General features: G+C 44.9%; 4 protein-coding genes across 7 annotated transcripts in view; 2 read left to right on the top strand and 2 right to left on the bottom strand.

The window, feature by feature from the left end:
* The window catches only part of adgrv1 (adhesion G protein-coupled receptor V1), an 83,035-nt gene extending 75,399 nt beyond the window's left edge, over positions 1–7,636 (bottom strand). The window contains 1 exon segment of the mRNA XM_053870340.1: positions 7,407–7,636. The gene's annotated coding sequence lies outside the window, so the exon portion shown is untranslated.
* Positions 7,637–8,623: 987 nt separating this feature from the next.
* On the top strand, positions 8,624–12,395 carry lysmd3 (LysM, putative peptidoglycan-binding, domain containing 3). The gene is made up of 3 exons (XM_053871473.1): positions 8,624–8,761; positions 10,745–11,010; positions 11,073–12,395. The coding sequence occupies exons 1-3, from the start codon at positions 8,731–8,733 to the stop codon at positions 11,763–11,765; spliced, it is 990 nt and encodes a 329-aa protein (XP_053727448.1). The 5' UTR covers positions 8,624–8,730; the 3' UTR covers positions 11,766–12,395.
* On the bottom strand, positions 10,114–15,875 carry polr3g (polymerase (RNA) III (DNA directed) polypeptide G). 4 transcript variants are annotated; one of them, XM_053871478.1, is made up of 9 exons: positions 15,182–15,875; positions 14,844–14,980; positions 14,378–14,507; positions 13,993–14,058; positions 13,869–13,928; positions 13,736–13,800; positions 13,539–13,655; positions 12,521–12,619; positions 10,114–11,312 (listed from the first exon to the last, which is right to left on the bottom strand). In XM_053871478.1, the coding sequence occupies exons 2-8, from the start codon at positions 14,952–14,954 to the stop codon at positions 12,530–12,532; spliced, it is 639 nt and encodes a 212-aa protein (XP_053727453.1). In that variant the 5' UTR covers positions 14,955–14,980; positions 15,182–15,875; the 3' UTR covers positions 10,114–11,312; positions 12,521–12,529. The 4 variants fall into 4 exon arrangements, with proteins under 4 accessions (XP_053727453.1, XP_053727454.1, XP_053727452.1 ...); XM_053871479.1 differs by having other exon boundaries at positions 15,392–15,875; XM_053871477.1 differs by having other exon boundaries at positions 10,115–11,312; positions 15,068–15,875.
* mblac2 (metallo-beta-lactamase domain containing 2) lies at positions 15,344–18,518 on the top strand. The gene is made up of 3 exons (XM_053871475.1): positions 15,344–15,923; positions 16,575–16,789; positions 17,914–18,518. The coding sequence occupies exons 1-3, from the start codon at positions 15,482–15,484 to the stop codon at positions 18,085–18,087; spliced, it is 831 nt and encodes a 276-aa protein (XP_053727450.1). The 5' UTR covers positions 15,344–15,481; the 3' UTR covers positions 18,088–18,518.
* Positions 18,519–18,986: the final 468 nt, after the last annotated feature.

The following is an 18,986-nucleotide window of genomic DNA, read 5'->3' as shown; positions in this document are numbered from 1 at the left end:
AACCTCCCTGCCGTGAGGTTTCCCCGGTTTTAAGAGTTTGTGGGAACATATTTGGCAGCTGGACATACACAGCCACCTTACACACAACCAAGGACACACAGAGATTCAGGATACTTTGTTTACTTCAAGGAGGATATTATACTACCCAAATTCATGCTCTAGAATGTGTATGTCCCACCCATGCGCCAGGGCAGAGGGTAAAACATACTAACACGACGCTACAAACATCTTTATCACCCACCAAATGAACAACTAAATAAATAACACTGTATTCCCAGCAGCTGACTATCTGAACATTTAGTTGACTAGTTGCCATACCACCTCAACGGGTTGACAAACACGCCAATATGGTTAACTGTCGTGTTGTAAATGAAGTAGAATGCAATTGAAATTAAATTAAAAAAATGGATGTAAAATGTTGCAAAGACTTTGAAAATGCTGTTTCAAAACTTAAAAAGTTTCAATTTTAATAATTCAAAATGGAGTGTGAAAAGTATGTGTCCTTTGATGTGTCCTTTGATGAACAGGTACTTAAAACGCTTTGAGTCACGGTGATCCCGGAGACTCATTAATACAGTATCTTAAGGCAGATTATGCTCACAGAATTATAATTTCACAACTAGTCAACTATTGAAGCTGTCTGCGACTAAATTCTCGATTATAGTCATCTATGTTGACTAGTCTGTCATGTCCACGTTTTATATGTCTGTATTGTTATTGTCATGTCGGCGATCTCCCATGCTTGTATTTTTGTCATTCCTGTGTTCCTCCATTTCCGTTTCCTGTTCCCTCTCCAGCTTTCTGAGCGACACAGCTGGCGTGCATTTGAATCGTCAGACTTTCCACGGATATCAACCCCTCGATGCCAGCTTGTGTCGCCAGATGGTTTCTTCCCGTTCCTAATGGTAAACTCTCCCGCGACTTCTCTCTCGCTAAGCTCCCTCAAATATTCTAAATTCCGTGCACGCTTGATTTCTGTTTCAGCCGCCTCCTTTGTTCTCGTTCTCCTCGCTTCGTTTCTGTTGCATTTCCAGGTAGATTTCCGCATGTGACTATTTTTTTAGATCTCACTTTGTTTTCTCATCTATATAGTTATTGAGTGTGTGCGTGTTTTCCATTACCAAGTGCTTTATGTTTATTGGCCTCGCGATTAACTTCCGAGTGCGTTTGAGTTCTTCCCATTTATATTCCCGGTCCGTGTTCTGGTTTCGGCGCTTCCGCTCTTTGTTCCTGTTCGTCTGTGTATACCTCCTCTTTTGTCTATTACATTGTTAATTTAATCTTGTGTCTGTGCCTTCTTCCAGTAATCGTTTGCACCTGGGTCCAACCTCAGACAGCCTTAACATAGTCGTTGCTGCCCCAAATCCCAGATGTGTTTCTGAAATCAAAATTTGAATAACAATCAAACCCTGGAGTGTGCGCTCCAGCCTCGGAGGTGTGGAGAGCAAGCACCTCCCCTGTGACACTCTACCACGGTCCAGTGCGGAGACAGGAAAGGTTTTACACCTCAGTATGAAGAAAAAACAGTCAGTAAATGTAGCTAACGGGACACGTCTGCATACAGAGGCTGCGTTATACACAATAACAAAGCGCGTCGTGGGTCAGTTGATCGGTCCGCGCACGTTGCTTTTTTCGGGGGAGTTCGAGTTCTGGATTTTCATTCGAGATCCGAAGCAAAAAAATCTTGAAATTTTTGTCGAATTCCGGGACGTTCAAAAACCGAGGTACCACTGCATTTGAGTATATTTTGGTCAACACAGCGATACAAAACCTGGTGTACTAATTCATCAGTTATACTTATCAAGATGACTAAAGCTCCAACTCCAAGCTCCAACCACAGACTGAAGAAAAACCAATATCCACTCGGATGGTTATTCAATACGCCACTCCTGTTTTTGTTTTCTGTTTCAGCCACAGTTGCAATGAAGCAACAGCATCTCCACAGTGTGTGTTGGTGCCTCACCTCAAAACCCTCCGAGGCAGCCACTGGCTGCCACAGCGAGTCAAGGCTCGAGCCCATAATTGCACTTTTTTTTCTCGTATTTTTAGAGCAGTGAGGATTCTCTCTGTACGCAGCGTTTGGGGAAAAGAAATTAAGAAACTTAATAAGCTGGTAGAGGGTTTGAAAAACACGCTCTTGCTTCACCGAGCTTATTTTGGAAATCCATGACCCTAAATAGTTTGTTTTGAGCTACAATTTGCAGATTCTGGGAAATGTGTGAAATGGCATCTTGGCTAGGAAAAATGAAACAAGAAGAATGGATGGCCTAAAATAAAAGGAAGAAATGCATGAGGTCAGCCTTCCAGCTATTGTCTCTCTTGAAATGAGGTATTCCTCATTCAGGGGCAACAGGCTGCCAATCAAGTGTGACCAAAAGAAACAGAAGAAGGAGTTTTTCTGCGCTTTTGTCCACACAGCTGTGCCCAGCTTAAGCTGGACCAATGGCATCAAGCATTCCCCCTTAGTATCTACTTCTCAAGGACAAGGGATAAAGGACTAACCGAAGGAGAGAGGTTCCGATTCACTAGGAGCTGCTGCTTAAACAATGTGAAGCATTTTTCATCGCCGGCATTTGGAAATGGTTCCGCCTGTACAAAAAGGTTTCAATGATAAACAAGTTCTTCACAGCCCAACTGGCAGAGGAACGTCTTAAGAAAAGGCATCGCTTCGCTCCACCTTACCAACTCAGTCTGGACCAAAACGCTAATTGCATTTCAAAGGAATTCTTGAAACAGAAAGGGGTCGCATTTTTACCGGAGAAGGAACGGCGCTTCCAAAGCCCCGAATCTGAAGTAGCACCCTTTTATTCTCCCGTGGAGTCTTTATCATTTGGTGAGCATTTGTTACATTCCCACCATTTTTTTTTAACTTCCTGCCCGAGCAGGATTTAAAACATCCTTTTCATTCCTTCCTCCTTTCAATGTGCGCTTTACTGAGGCAGTTGTAAATGGGGACACATCCACAGTACAGCAGCAGTCATTCATCAAGTCCTTGAATCCAAACGCAACAAGCTACCTTGAAGATAAAAGACCTGAAATTCAAAGAAATACACTCAATACAAAAGCCAAGAAACATTCATGGACATTGACAAAATGATTGGAAAAATAATAGATAACAGATTCACCTCCTGCTTCATTCATGCATATACAAGTTAAAAGGACATATTTTATCCATTTTGAACCATCGGGAATTTTAGCTACTGCTAGACATGCTAGTCGGTCAGCAGTCAAAGACATTGCCATTAAGCCCAAAGGTGTAAGAAAATATAATGCACAAATATTGCCCACAATATTGTGTCCATATTTTTGCTGGAATATACGTCTTTGTGTGATATTGCAGGGTTGCCGCTACATGTACTAGCGTGGCACACAGCCGCGGCTGAAACAAGAGCTGCGACGTGATCAGAAAAATGATTTTAAAAGATGAACGCTCACGTGATCGCATACGCATTAAAACGAAGCGGAAACATTGCCGCAAACAGATAACACATAAGGCATCATGGAGGTGGAAATGCACATGGTGGATTTCCGTGTGGTTTTCATGGGAAAATCCACTAAGAAACATCACAATGACTGATAATGACAGCACTGCAGTCACACATTCCGGCCAGACAATATAAGAGACGGACCGTGAGAGGACAGCTGCAGAATGGAGAGAGATTTACTTCTCATGATCACCAATTCAGTAGATGTGAAAACTTTCCGCCCAGCTTCATTTTTCTTTATTGATTCTTGATGTTGATGCCTTTCGATCATTTCTTTTATTTGTTATTTTTTTTGTTCTGCCACAAAATCCTGACAGAATCCTGGTATTGTCTCGAAATTTAAATAGTCTAAATCTATATTTAATGCATAGACACTTGGATATGCTGCTGCAGTTGTGACAATAACGATTCGTTCCTCCGTTGGACTGAAATCGAACAATAAACTCATGCACAATAAACTCACATTCATGCGCCTGATATTGCAATGCATTCTGCCTTAAAACAACAATAAATTGCTGTATTTACATTATGGCAATATATCACAATGTATCGTATCACTGCTCCTGTATCAGGATACATATCATATCGCAAGGTACTTGCCAATGCACAGCCTGAATTGAATCCATCCTGAAGGCAATTCTTGGTTCATTCGTTGGATCAGAAATATAGCATTAGCCACAAAAACACGGTGGGCTTAGACAACAATGGACATTGAATGGACTCATTGTAAATTCTAAATGTTACGCCTAAATGAATTTGTACCTTCATGAACCAGGAAGCACAGAGCAACATAACAAGGGATCTTTATACAGTGTTGGATGACTAGTCAGTGAGTCGGAGCGAGCGATCAATAACATCAACAGGGATCAGGAAGAAAGAAGGAAGCTCAGAACCTCGTGCCCTCATGCTGAAGCACAACAACAGCACGCTCCATTGCCCCGTGGTGAGTCACAACCAAATCTGAAGTTGCGCTTTTGAATCTGCAGACTTGCGCTATCCATTGCTCCACTGAAGGATGAGGTACTTCATGTTAATCTAGATGGCTGTTTGTGCTTTGTCACTGTCACATGTTCAACGAATCAAATACAATTGTTATGTGTGTTAAAGTGTGTTGCCATGAAAATAAATTCACATTTATTCATTCACATTGTGGGCTCCCATCTGCATCCTCAACAGCCATATTCCTGTGAACACGTCGTGGTAAAAATATGGAAACTAAACTGGAATATTTAAAAAAACCACATGTCATAACAGGTCTTTTCTCCTGTGTTTTTTTAAATTATATTTTTAATTAAAATACCAGTTTTTTTGTTCCTCAAAATGTAGAGGAAAAAAAAATCTTAATATGATAATATGTTTTTTTCCCATAGTTCTGTCACCAGGATGTTCACCACCAACAAAACATCATTTGGATTTATCTTGAGAATCTTAAAACAAAATGAAGTAATATATGATCAAATAACGCTTGAAGCTTATAATGTCGTGGCAAAATTACACCTTTTCCTATTTTAGAATATTGAAGAAATAAAATGTAAGCCACAGTTGACAAGATTGTGTTTAATCTGTTGTCACAGTATATAATGTGGCCCTTTTGGAAATTGAATTGCCTGACAGAGTCCCACGTGGAGACAGCTCTTCCATATTATTCTTCAGTTATACACCACAAAGTTTGTGGTATTGTGAGTGAGGGATTCTAGATACGCAAACTTTCAGAAGGAAAGGTGGAGATCTCAAAATTGAACAATTGATGTGTGATTGTTCAAACATTTTTGGGAGTTTTTGACAAAGGTCAGCATGGTTTAGCCATAATTTCGGGCTAGGTTTAGAATTTCCGCCTCTTGTGTGATTGTGTTTGACACAAGTGGCTTTACCAACCGTGGAGAGCCTCAAACTGAGTCCTTCAGAACACAAGTCTTCACATTCTTGCTGTAGAGCCTCAAGGTTACAACAGGCGTATCATCGATGCTCGATCCAGGATATAGCTTTATTTTACTTGTAAATATTCCAGAGTCCATGTAAAAGCCATCTCTGATCTGAACTGACTCCAGAGATGGAGCGCGACGCCTCACTGCAACACAAGGGGCCTTGGCTTCCCCTGCTTACTACAACACGTAGCAAACACTGCCTGCGTGGTCGTCCATGTTTGAGTTGACAGTGAGGTCATGGTTGAGCGTTGGCTGCGGTGACCTTTGCAAAATCCCCTGACAAAGAACAATATGTGGTTGGTCTGGACCACTAAGAGGACCACAGGATTGTTGGCATTTTAGAAGACACACTTTTTTCCTGCCCATTCTCTCCAATCACAACAGCGTCTCAAAAAAAAAAAAAAAAAAAAAAAAACATGGCTTCCATTAGTTCACCCTTTCTGGCAACACGATATAAAAGCCTCCGAAAATAAAATAAAAAAAAAAAATCACCTAAACAGCGCTGTTTCCGAAACACTTTTGGAAAGTTTATATACTTGGATATACTTTTAAAAGGTGTATCTAATGGTGAAACAGTTTTCATCGTTCTACTTCTGGTAACATTCATCTTATGGTCATGTGAATTAAATAGAATCGAGTGAGTTGATAACTTAAGAGGTGGACACTGGTTTCCTCCTTTGGTTAGACTCGTTCACTTTAACTGTCGGTAACTTTCCCTGAGGCACTATAAGTACTATACTACAAGTGACTGATGGTGAGCAGGCAGCCTGTTGCACGGGCGGCCATGCTGTGCCTTCATCTATTATGCACCTCTGGCACACACGCAAATATCAACCTCCTATGTGCAACGCTCAAGCACCTCTCATCAATGACCCGTCTCTGTTTATGGCCCTCTTTTTTTGTGCTGTGTGACCATTGGGAGGGTGCCACAGAAGGAGAGAGAAGCAAGCCGTAAAACAGTTTCCGCCCAGTGAATCACATTCAAGCCCCTCCACTGGGGCCTGACCCCTGCCAGGCGATGACATAAACACAGGCAAACAAAGGAGCAGAGCCTCGGAGGAGGAGGACGGCACCCCGAATCTTCAGAAGCGGCCGATAATGAACACGCAAGCCAGGTTAAAGTTGACGTGAATTGGTGAACATTTCATGGCAAGTTTGACTGCTTGTTGGTGGACAAAGGCGGCTTTGCTTGTAATTCCTCAACTGCCTCAACAACAAAGATGCAGCTGACTGTGAATTGCCAGTGATGGGGAGAGCAGGTGGATGTGCTGAATGGATACCTCCTCCCTTCATCCCCTGCGAGAAAGGGGATTTAACTCTGCTGAGGGGGGCGACACAAGAGATTTGAAAGCACCAGGATGACATCATGTCAGATCAATTCAAGACAAGGTAGAGGTTGTCAGTTCCCCCCTCCCTCCCGCAGCCCGGCGGTGTGAATCCTAAACAGAGCGGGACATCTGCGCACAGTCTGCTGCACAACAAGGCACCGCAGTGGCAACAGTAGCAACACATGCGCGCAACTTCAAGCGTGCCAGGGCGACCGCTTACAGCCACAGTCCGCCTATAGCTTATAGTCAACACGGCCTTTATGAGCGCCGTGTCTGGCAGCTCCCCCGGAATTCTTGTTGTGATTTCGGTGGGAGCGAGAAACCCCACACAAAGCGCAGTGATCACACTGGAGATCCTGGACGTAACCATGGAAGCGTTTGTCTGCCGCGTCAATGGGCGTCCCCGGCCATTCATTTACGGAGCGCGCTGAATCAATATTTAGGCTTTTCAGTGCTCCGCGGGGGGGGGGCAAGCACTTTTAATCGTTGTCTTATAGGGTCCAACAATGTGAGCTGTCCGCCCTCATTGATGAGGATATATATATATATAGATATATATGTCTGTGCGCGTCTTTTCTTTTCCCACTTCAACTCTCTTTACGGCAGCTACTCACGAAACGCAACCCAACAATTGAACAGTTCAAAAGACCATTAAAAAGAAAACTTACCTGACACCGTGCTTGGTCCCGATGAAGAAGATATAATATTCAAGTTATGGGCGGCATCGATGGGTGGCTCGCGCACAAAACAGAAGGCAAAATGACATGTAGGTGAAGTCCGTTACTCTCTCGGCAACATCTCGGAACGGGACTGAATGGAGCCGGCGAAACAAGTGGTCAGAGAAACCCCCCCAGCTTCCTTTCTTCAGTTCCCCTACGCCATGTGAGAGCGGCCGCTACTGTACACGCGCGGTGCCGGTGGACAGATTAGCTGTGCGGGGTCTCCAGCTCTGCTCCCGGTGGCGGAGACTAATGCGACTGGACGCTTTAATCCTGTCTGCTCGTCTGTGGTGTCTAACAGCGCCACCACCTGGTAGGAAACATATACGCCTGCTGCCACTGAAAGTAGGGATTTTATATATATATATATATATATATATATATATATATATATATATATATATATATATATATATATATATTTTTTTTTTTTTTTTTGTGCATTTTATGTCATATCTGCTAAAGGTCTCCTGGGAAAGAATTTGAGGTGTAGGATATTTAAAAAATTGTAGCGCATGACTAGTCAATTGAACACAGTAAGAAGATTTGAAATCCAATTTTTTATTGGTGAACTGTGCTTCATAAATGAAATCCAAAAGTAAAGGTCAAGCACATCCACCAACCAGTTAGGCCAGGAACATTATTCAAAAACAAATACAGCAATACAGTTAAATGAATAAAATGAAGCTCTCTTCAAAAATGGAACATAAACAGCAATACGGTTAAATAAATAACATAAGGCTGATTTCAAAAATGTAATACAAATACAGCGATATATATATATATATATATATATATATATATATATATATATATATATATATATATATATATATATATATATATATATATATATATATATATATAACGTTTGTTGTCTTCGCAAACTCGTCCTCATGTTTGCAAAGTGTGTTGGCAAAATTAACCCAGTGTTAACTCAATAATCTAAAATAATACCATTCAAAACCACACTGTTCATTTGCACTACAGTTATACGGATGACATTTTTGTTCAGAAAGAATTTGAGGCGTATTGTCTACATTATAAACCCAAAATACAAAACAAACTTTTGACGTGTGGCGCCATCTGCCGAGAGAACATGCGTAACGGAGTCCTGGTGTTGCGTGATGACGTAATGATGTGTTGACGTGGCGTGCGCGCTTGCGCGTCAACAGTAGCTAGCAGCGCAGCTAGTGCTACCGAGGGACGCTTGTCAGTGCTAAAGTGAGAGCGAAGGTTTCTGCGCTTCTACGATGGATTCTAACGTTGATCAATGATCGATCACGATCACACTCATCGGCGAGGTAAAACTTTTCTAAACAAATATTTGTCATGCGTCAGTTCGGTCCAAACGGGCAAATGGTGAAGTTAATATGACGCTACAATTAGCCACGTATGGTCTATAGCCACTAAAGTTGCGTGGATTTCAGGTCATTTCTTCAATAAACTCGCTCCATGGTTTGTGTTTTAACACCAACGTCACAAGAGTTGGAACCCTGCTGTTGGTGACATTGTCTTTGAGAAACACTAGTTAACATAGTGTGGGTTGTTTTTTTCTCTTGCCACCCGGAGTGAGAGAAATATTCCAACAAATCTGCCCATAAATCGAGGAGACTGGCTGCACGTGTATTGGTTGTACTGCCCGTCTCGCTGCTTATCACCCTGGTGGAAGGTCAGTCTTATCTGTCTAATCTCTTGACTGCAACCAGGATCCAGTGGTGTTGACATCTCCACTTGCCAGACCGAAATTCTCTTTTAAATAGACACGTACGCGTTTGTCCAGTGGTTTGCGTGAATAATCTGATTCTAAATCCGGAGGCATGTTGTTCAACAAGGTTTGGTGCTGTCACAATTCCGTCCTATTTTCACTTCACTTGGCGTTCTTTTTGACCTACCCAAGTATATTAGAATAAATATTATCTTGGATGATTTTAGAAACCGTTCAGTACTTTGGATCAAGTGATGATTATGATTTCCTGGTCCAGACACATCATACGTACATACAGTTTGAAATTATTGTTGTGCTGATGAAGTACATTGGTCATGGAGTGAGTTTCATTTTTCATTTTTTGCTAGCGTTCTTGGCCTGAAAGGAGTGTGCAAGGAGTTAGGACCAGATCATTGGAGGTCCTGGATCAAACATATTTATGACAAGTTTATTATAATTGCCATTTCATCTTGAGGTCACATAACTGCATATATAAATAAAATAAGGTCTGATGAAGCCCTATATAGATAAAGTGCAGAGCAGCTGTTCTATATGGATTTTTCAGTTCACAGCGTGTGTCACACCAACTTAGCCATCAAAGTTCAATGAAGTTTTTGTGTGTACTGAATGTTATTGCCTTGCCAATGGTAGAAACTGCACCTTTTTCGCATTTGAAATGTAACTGAATGCCATGAGTTAGGGATGGACGGTAGCTTATCGTACAAGATATACCAGCAAACACAATATCTACAATGGCAATTTTGCATCTCACGATAAATTCGACTCGCATACATGAACATGACGCAACCACGACGGCGCTCTCTAGCTCTGCAGCGTTTGACAGTTGTGGAGAGTGTGGTGGGCTTCACGATCGTAGTTTTACACTTGTTTTTAATACAGGGAACCTTTGATAATGACACTGGTCGACTCTGAGTCTCTGGATCTGTGTTTATTTTATTAGATGGAGTGGTCCTCATAGGTTCTCTGACGCAGGTCTGCGGCTGCGCTGGCGTCTCAGCGAAACACTGTGGTGAAAATAGTTGGATGTCGGAGGGTAGGGTTCACTGATCGCGGACACGCTCTCACAGGCAGCGCCGGCATCGGTTAGGGACCATCAACAAATTATAAAGCGGTCAAAGTATCAGTGAAATCTTTAATAAAGGCAATGAAAAACAACCATTTTAGGAGAGAGAATTATGATAAAGTATCGTTTCAGTTTCGTTTCGTTTCAGTTCACAGTTTGTATATGAATATGACTAAATGATGAGTCATTCACATTGTTTCTAATATTTCTTCAATAGCATTGAGGAAATGTGTCCACACTGGTCCATTGTTAAAGTCACCTGCAAGGTTTCCCGTGTGTCAGGTTTACCGTGCATGGGCTCCTGCAAACACCACAGTCAGCAACTGACGTATTTGGAATCAGGTTATTTATTAACATCCGTCATGTTGTCATTTCCTCCGCAGCTTGAGCTGCTCTCTTTCATCATGGTTACGTGTCTCTTTAAGTGTCTCTCAATGCTGATATCTCTAGCAAAGAGTTAAGCTTAATCCAAGTGTCCTTTTCTCCTGGCCGCAGTGAAGATGTCCAGTAAACACTATGGCTTCCAGGCAGCCACTCTGGTCCAGCCTGCCAACGGTGGCCACGCCTACCTGTTTGGAAGCAACGCATCCGAGAACGAGCTGTCGGAGGAGGACGGCGAGAGCTATGAACTCCGGTCCCGAGGCAGAGAGAGGCAGAGGCGGAGCACCTCCAGAGAGAGGATGGACGACATCGTCCTCCTGACCAGAGACATCCTGGAGGGGGATACTCTGAACAGCATCGCCCTGCAGTACCACTGCTCGGTACGAAGTGCCCACACTGTTGCGCCGTCACATTGTACCAACGCGTGCTTCCTTGTTGGCAGGTTGCGGATCTCAAGCGTGCCAACAGCCTCCTGACAGAGCAGGACTTCTTCGCCCTTCGCGCCGTGAAGATTCCGGTGAAACGCTTCAGTGTTCTGACCGAGACCCACAACAGCGGACCTCTCAAATCTGCCTCCCCGACGGAAACCAGACGTCAGCCTCACCTGTCCCCCGTGGGCCCTCATCCCTACGAGTCCTCCACCGAGTCCTGCTCCTCCACAGACAGCGTGGAGGGATTCCTCCTGGAGAAAGACAAGGACATAGAGCGGCTGGTGAAATCCTCGGGTCCCTCCCGGAGCAGCTTACAGGAAGTGGTTTCATCCCTCACGCTTCAGCAGCAGCCGGCTCCACCGGGGGACATCGAGTACAAACCAGTGCAGAGAAAAGACCCTTATTACGGGGCAGACTGGGGGATGAGGTGGTGGACTGCTGTTGCCATCATGCTGTTTGTCGGTATCATCACGCCTGTGTTTTATCTGCTGTACTACGAGGTTCTCATGAAAGCCGACGTAAGTCACCATGGCAACCGATCACAAACTACCCACCACCCGCCTGTCGCCCACCTGGGGGGCAACAGTTTGAACAATGCTGCTGGAGGAAACGCAGGCGTCGGACTTGAACACGAGGTCAGACACGTCGACCCACCGGGGCCGGCTGCGGGTCACGTGGGAAACGGCGAAAGGGGAAAGACTTAACTCTTGAAACGCTGTTGCCATCGAACTGGTCTGAGTGATTCTATGACTTGATTGAAATGTTCAGGCGATTTGTCCTTACTGGCACTTTACCACGTGAATTCAAGTTGGGCTCAATCATTTTGTGAAACCATTTATTGGGGCGTGCTGTTGCTTGCCAAAGGGACCCACACTCACTTTTGTCATGGATTTTAGAATAAAGATGGATGACTGCAATGAAACGCTTCGAATTTGAGGTGGAATCTACAACTATGTCGTCTGTAGGTTCTTCTTTCATCCCAGCTGTTCTTAGTTCGCAGGTCTGTTTGATGCCATTGTGTCTGAGAAAATAATTTATTCCTGGACTTTTAAAACTTCAGTAACACAGTATTTTTATTTACTGGAAGAAGTTTTTTTCTTTGAGCAGTAGTTTAGCTTGCCTGAAGAGAACTGCAAATATTCGAGGCGACTGGGAAGTGCACACGGTTCCCATGATGACTCATACTTTCAATATAGTAATCTCATTTTTAACTTTATTATGTCGCCCTTTTTTTTTTTTTTTTTTTTTTATCACTTGGGCCACTTGTTATTCTGAGTATGTGCCTTTCAACCTGTGGACTTTTGCTGCAGGGCAGGGAATCAATAAATGAATCTATTTTGACTTATATCTAGTGTAGTTTAATGCATCGAACTCTTGAAGAAAGAAAGTCGTGGTTTTCGTCTTTGCAAGAAAACGGCAGTTAAGTGCAGTGTCCATAAATAATAGTCAGAAGTCTTACACAGCATTTTCAGTATGTGGCTTCGCCGTCCATGTTGTCGTCGCTGTCAGCTGCGAAGTCTTCACCGTTGTCAAAGTAGCTTTCAATGTAGTCGTTCTCCTGCAACAGAAGGGGTTTGTGGAGTGTTGCAATGACTCTGCCGTTTCATGGGGAAGATGGGAAGCTAGCGTGTCCAGGTCAGCTACACCATGTTCTCAAGAAACCGCATGCGGTGCTGTGACCAGGAAAAATTCAGAATACAACTAGTCTATTTTCTTACAATTTTAATCTGAATTAATCGCACTACATCCGAGTTAACCTGCGATTAATGTCCAATTAATCTCACATTTTGTATCTGTTCTAAATGCAACTTAAAGGAAGATTTAGTCCAAACAAGAGCATAGTTGAGCCTCTTCAGAACCTCTGAGGTTTTTCTAGAGAATGTTGTCGACAGAATCTGCTGTGTTGGGTTGTTGAAGTAAACAAATGTTGGCATGAGGAAAGCATTCATGGCCACTCTGCTGTTGATAAACTCTTCCTTCAAGTTACATTTAGTACAGCTGGAAAATGTGTGACTCATGTTTCCATTAACCGCGAGTTCACTCAGCTTCAGTGCCATTAAAATGTCTGTTGACAGCCCTACATTTTATAAAACAAGGTGAAGAGATTAAAGCAGGCAGGTCTAAATAAAAGTAAAAGGAAAATATATTGTGTGACAAAGTAAATTGCGAAATACAAATAAATACACGATTTGGGCAAGACCCTGTTTTTGTGTGGGATGAGGTGGGACTCAATAATATAGTAGATAGTTGTCATTTTAAGTGGGAATACTGAAGCGTTTTGAGTGTTTAAGATCGAGAGCTTTGTTAGGCGCAGGCTTAGTGTGTTGGCTGAAGTGTGATAGTCTGCTCATGTGGAGGTGCACGCAACAGAAGGGCGACGTGTGCGGATCATTGTTGACACACCCTTAATACCGACCAGGTCTGAAATCAGAAAAAGGAAAATATTCTGGATCCACAGATGCAGATTTTGGACGTACCTCTTCGATTTCCTCTTCTTCATATTCTTCTTCAATGTCTTCCTCGTCTTCATCATTTTGTTTCTTTGGCTTCTCCTCATCTGATTTCTCTCCCTCTCCATCTTTCTTCTCCAGTTCCTGAAGCGGAGACAGGTTACAGAATCAAAGAATCAAATACAGACTCAAAACCAGCTGTCGAAGACGGATGAAATTCTTACATCTAGTTTAGTCAGGACAGCTTCGGCGTCTTTGCTGTTGATCTTCTTTTTCTTCACTGAGCCAGCTGGATCAGATAGTTTTTTTCTTTTTAAAAACAGCTGCCCACACTCAGAAACTATCATAACAAACTACCAGTTTTGGTCCGAGGTCTCCTCTTGGACGGCATCAGTTCTTTGGGGAAGCGATTCCAGTCTGAAGTACCAAACGTGAGTGACTACGTGACATGATCCCATGATGTGAGAGGCGTCGCCATCACCTGGAGTCCAATCTGCATCATCCACCTCCTGCTGCTTCTGGTATCGCGCCGTGTATTTCTCCACACCTGTTTAGTGAATGGCAGAATGTGTCGGATTCAGAGTCTAGTGAACCGCCCTGAACTAAGCAAAGCTTCCAATGACATGAAATTCAGGTGCATTCTTTCAGTGTATCACTAGATGTCACAAGCGTTCATAAGCAGTAGAACCTCATAAAACCCTCCCAGGCAGGAGACAGGAGGAATCATATCAACATTCCCTGCCTCTCTCAGGGGGTGGAATTAAAAGGCTCACTTCCTAAGTGCAGCATTATCGACAGAGCCAGCAGTCCACGCGCCTGAAACTGCATTTCCACCCGCCGTCAGGTTTCTAATGCACTCTGCTCACCTGCCTTATTGGATAGAGGCCTGATGTGATGCGGCAGGCGCTGCATTGCTCCTCTCATCTCCTGTTTCAGAGCCAGCATGTAGTCCTCATCCTCCCCTTCTTTCAGAGGCACTGGTTTGTAGTCAGTGGGCTGGAAGGGAGACCAAGGAGAGAGGATGCAGGCTGTGGCTTTTTCTTCAGGTTAATGCCACAAACACAACTTGGAATGTCAAGTTTTTCTTATTTCTACAGCACTGTATGTAGGTGAGATCTACCCGACTCTAGAACTTGACCTCATATGCTGAACATTAGGGTTATTGAAAAAAGCCAATGGAATGAATGATGGAAGTCTTCATTTTGACTGCTGCCCCCACAACCTGGCGGAGTCCTGATGCGTGAGGACCGTGGAGATGCGATCGGCATCACAGAGAGAGGAGCAGTGAGGGTGTGTTTCTGCGCCTGTCAGAGTGATGTGCTGTCTACTTACTGGAAACAGGGGATTGGGCTGCACCCTGGCTTCCGGCATGCTCCCCCTGCCGATGCCCAGAGCCTCGATGTTGAAGGTGAAGGCAGCCACCCCGCGTCCCTTACCGGCCATGACTGTCCCACTCCTACAACCACCACCTTAAAACATCACACACACGTTTCTTTTGTCCCGTGCCGACAACTGACGTCACATGTTACATCAACACAGCATCCTCGCATACTCACAAAATTCGGATAACGCAGGAAAGTATCTGTAAGCTTTTATGTTATGAACCGATGATTGTTAATTTAGTCAAACAAAACCCGGTTTAGTTGTTGTCTCGACTGTGTCAGACTGACCAACAACCGCATGCGAAGTGTTTGATCGCGGCCAGCTGGTGTGACTTTAAATGCCCCGCCCATTCTGTGCCTCGCAGAAGGCGGGGTCAATTCTGACCAATAAACGGGATCAGGTTGATGACGCCGTCAAGAGTGCTGTCCAATGGCGTTGCTTGATTCATCCCAGGGTGTGCTCGCGGCCACCATCACAGTCCGGTGAGAGCGCATCACCTTTTAGCCGCGAGGCTAGCGGACTAGCACAACACCGCCGTGCGCGCGCGACTCCCCTGCCGGCCCGCCTCCACCACTGCAGGACCGGTGATGTCTGCGGCCGACTGGTACGCGCACAAGTCGCTCGGGGACGGCCTCTTCTGGATCCAGGAGCGCTTCTACCAGTCGGAGAACCGGGCCAACATCTGGCTGCTGCGCGGCTCCCACCAGGACGTGGTCATCGACACCGGTCTGGGCTTGAGGAGCTTGCCGGACTACATCGACGCCAAGGGCTTGCTGGGTCATGATCCGCAGAAGAAGAACCCGCTGCTGGCCGTCGCCACCCACGCCCACTTCGACCACTCGGGCGGCCTGCATCAGTTCCAACAGGTGGGCGTCCACAGCGCGGAGGTGGAGGCTCTGGCCAACGGGGACAACTACGAGACGGTGACCTGGCTCAGCGACCGCGAGATCGTGGAGCCGCCCACTCCCGGGTGGAGGGCCAGACACTACAAAGTGAAGGCGGTGCAGCCCACGCACATCCTGCAGGAAGGTAAGGAGGGCCACCGACGCCCCCTCCTCTGTTGGCACGTGGTGACGCGTCTCTGCCTGCGTTTCCCGGCTCCTGCCTTCACAGCCCCTCCTCAAATGTCAGCCATCAACTTGAAGTCTGACTAACATGATCGAAGACAGTTGCTCATGTCTTCAACAGATTCAACCGTTATGGTTTAGATTTGTGCCAAACAGTACAACTCACAGTCCAGAAATTAACTTCTTTAGTGTGTGTAAATAGACAAATAAAATCAAAGTTAACAGTCTGAGGGCATCGTGGCTTCACTCACTGGTGTTTGTTGATAGTAATGGCAGGTTTAAAGTCACACCTATTGACCAAATTCCAACTTTTCACTGGAGATTTAGTGCTCCTCACCGCACAATAGAGCCCCACCTATGTGGGACTTGTCACGCTGTCAGTGTGGAGCCTACAGTAAAAAGGCCTTGAACAAGTGGAAGCCTGACTTCAGCATGAGAGAATGATGGCTTACAAAAGTCAGCTGTCATGTGACCTTTCTCCATCATCCACCGCCGAGGCTCAAATCTGAACCCGACTGGCTTGTTCTGCTGAATCGCCTGCTGCAGTGCGGTCGAAATATTCCCAGCTCTCCTGTTACCTCGCTCAAAGGTTCCTTCGTCGCGTGTTTTCCAGGTGATGTCATCAACTTGGGAGACAAGCAACTGACGGTCCTGCATCTGCCCGGTCACTCCCGGGGAAGCATCTGCCTCCACGACCGCGACAACAAGATGCTCTTCAGCGGCGACGTGGTGTACGACGGGGCCATGATCGACTGGCTGCCTTACAGTCACGTCAGTGACTACATCAGCAGCTGCGAGCGCCTGGTGGGGCTGGTGGACAGCGAGCAGGTGGGTCACACATCTGAGCTTATCTGACTGAGGAGAGTGCTCTGAGGGAGCGCCGCCCTTGCTGGGGTTGGAAGAGCTGATAACCTGTGTCTCCCTTTTTGTGCCGGGAGAAGAAGTTAGGGCTGAAAAAGTCAGATAAGGTTTATCTGTGTCAGGAAGGATGGACAGAACAGAAGTCTCCATGACTTATTTACATGCTAGTAAATGAGTAACAACCTGCAGAAGCGTCTGCCAGTGTTGTGTGCTTGCTGTTTGGATCGCTACCCAAAGCTTGTGTTGTTCCACCCAAAATCCAAGATACTTGAAGTTGTCTTTGATACATTAGAATTTGGAAAAATGGAGGGAAAAAGCATCGGTGCAAAGGTAAAGACGTGTGTAATAGGGTTGGGCGATATAGACCAAAAAAGTTATCGCTCTAAATGTTGTAATTTTGGCAATAATTATCACGATAAATACATGATTGAGCCGTCTGTCTGCTGTATCTCATGTCTCAACAGTTGACTTTTACTATGGACCAGTCTGGACACATTTCCTCGGTGCTATTGAAGAAATATTATAAATAATATGAATAAATGATCATTTAGTCAAATTCTATTCTGGAAATCATTATACAAACTGTCAGTCCTTTGTCTTGTGTGATGAAAAACCTTTTCACACTTCTCTCTCCTAAAATGTTTTTTTTTAATTTCCTTATTGAAGATTTCGCAAACACTTTTACCGCTTTAGAATTTGTTGATGGTCCCTCACTGATGCCGGGTCGTAGCATTAGCGCTGCCTGTGAGAGTGTGTCCGCGATCAGTCAACCCTACCCTCCGATATCCAACTGTTTTCACCACGGTGTTTCGCTGAGGCTCCAGCGCAGCGTGAGACCTGCATGTGTTGTAAACCAAGGCAGACAACCGCATCAGAGAACCACACCATCTAATAAAATAAACATGAATCCAGAGACTCGAGAGTCGTCCAGTGTCATTATCAAAGGTTCCCTGTATTAAAAATAAGTTACGATCATGAACCAAAGTCCACCACACTCACCACAACTGTCACACGCTGGTGTCAGAGCTGGAGAGCACGCACGCTGTTGTGGTCTCACCTGTGGATGACTCGGGTGTCGTTTCCCCCGACAGGTTGACCAGGTGCTGCCGGGACACTACAACACCTTTGGCGCCAAACGGCTCCACCGACTGGCCAGCGCCTACATCAGCAGGGCCGAGACCTGCCCCGCCAAGTTCTCCACCTTCGCCTGGAGAACGCTGGCCGGGGTCGCGCTGAGGGCATCGAACCCACGCAGCACCTGCTGAGGAGAAGGTGCAGCGGCACCTGCACAAATATTGTTTCTCGGACCTTATAAAGGTTAGGAAGGTTTTTTTCCCCCTCCTCTTTATGTGCAATGGATGTTGACTAAATGATGTACTTGCCAAACCTCTCTCACGGGTCATAATACTCAATCGAATGATGCGACAGCAAATATTTATACATGTGATTGTGTGACAAAGCTGTTCTCTTGAGTTTGCCATGTATCTTTTTATACTTTATGCAAGTTTAAGAGCACAATTCCGATCTGCACGTCAAACAGAAAGAGATTTGAGTTCTTCTGAGTTCCAGCACACGGACCGCAGCATCTCTATGCAGAACAGAGCGCTCAGCTAAGACTCGACTACCTCCTTTGTTTGTTACTGTGCTTTGTATGATAAGCTCATCGAGGACACGTGTACAATAAATAAAGCCTCTGTTCTACCCACCTGGGTGTGATGCTTTCCCCGCGGAGCTTAGCTGGTTTAGAAAAGATGAACTGCTGCTGGAGGAAGAAGAGAAGCAGCCGTGGAACTGAGGTGAAGATGGTGGTGAGAGCAGCGGCTTCACTAGAATGAAAGCCCTCAGGTGTGTGGAGTTTTTCCCCTGGATATCTCAACCATGTTTGTCCAGAATCTGAGGTTGTGATCTGCCTTTCCTTTTGTCTGTCACTCACTCGGTAAACTGGATGTGATGCTTTCTCTCACCACGACTGACTCCAAACAAATCCCAGTGGCCTCAGAACAACCTGGATTGGAATCCTAATTCTTTGGTCAAAGCAAAGATGATGTTTTCCAGTGGATCGATTTGCCTCAGATCTTGCTGTAAAATACAACATTTTCACCCCTGAGAAGAAGAGAGTGCAGTCAGGGTGGAACAGGTGACAGAGGAAAAAAGAAATGGAAGG

This window comes from Synchiropus splendidus, chromosome 7 (genome assembly GCF_027744825.2).
Source record: "Synchiropus splendidus isolate RoL2022-P1 chromosome 7, RoL_Sspl_1.0, whole genome shotgun sequence".
Classification (NCBI taxonomy): domain Eukaryota; kingdom Metazoa; phylum Chordata; class Actinopteri; order Syngnathiformes; family Callionymidae; genus Synchiropus; species Synchiropus splendidus.
This window is presented reverse-complemented; position numbering and strand designations above follow the sequence as displayed.

Bases quoted from the DNA above. Each gene is read 5' to 3' on its own strand.
- lysmd3 (XM_053871473.1), top strand. From the start codon at position 8,731: ATGATCGATCACGATCACACTCATCGGCGAG. The intron at 8,762-10,744 runs GTAAAACTTTTC...TCCTGGCCGCAG, and splicing joins CGATCACACTCATCGGCGAG to TGAAGATGTCCAGTAAACAC. The intron at 11,011-11,072 runs GTACGAAGTGCC...CCTTGTTGGCAG, and splicing joins CCCTGCAGTACCACTGCTCG to GTTGCGGATCTCAAGCGTGC.
- mblac2 (XM_053871475.1), top strand. From the start codon at position 15,482: ATGTCTGCGGCCGACTGGTACGCGCACAAGTCGCTCGGGGACGGCCTC. The intron at 15,924-16,574 runs GTAAGGAGGGCC...CGTGTTTTCCAG, and splicing joins CACGCACATCCTGCAGGAAG to GTGATGTCATCAACTTGGGA. The intron at 16,790-17,913 runs GTGGGTCACACA...TTCCCCCGACAG, and splicing joins GGCTGGTGGACAGCGAGCAG to GTTGACCAGGTGCTGCCGGG.
- polr3g (XM_053871478.1), bottom strand. From the start codon at position 14,954: ATGGCCGGTAAGGGACGCGGGGTGGCTGCCTTCACCTTCAACATCGAG. The intron at 13,929-13,992 runs GTGATGGCGACG...TTGGTACTTCAG, and splicing joins TGATGCAGATTGGACTCCAG to ACTGGAATCGCTTCCCCAAA. The intron at 13,801-13,868 runs GTAGTTTGTTAT...TATCTGATCCAG, and splicing joins GAGACCTCGGACCAAAACTG to CTGGCTCAGTGAAGAAAAAG.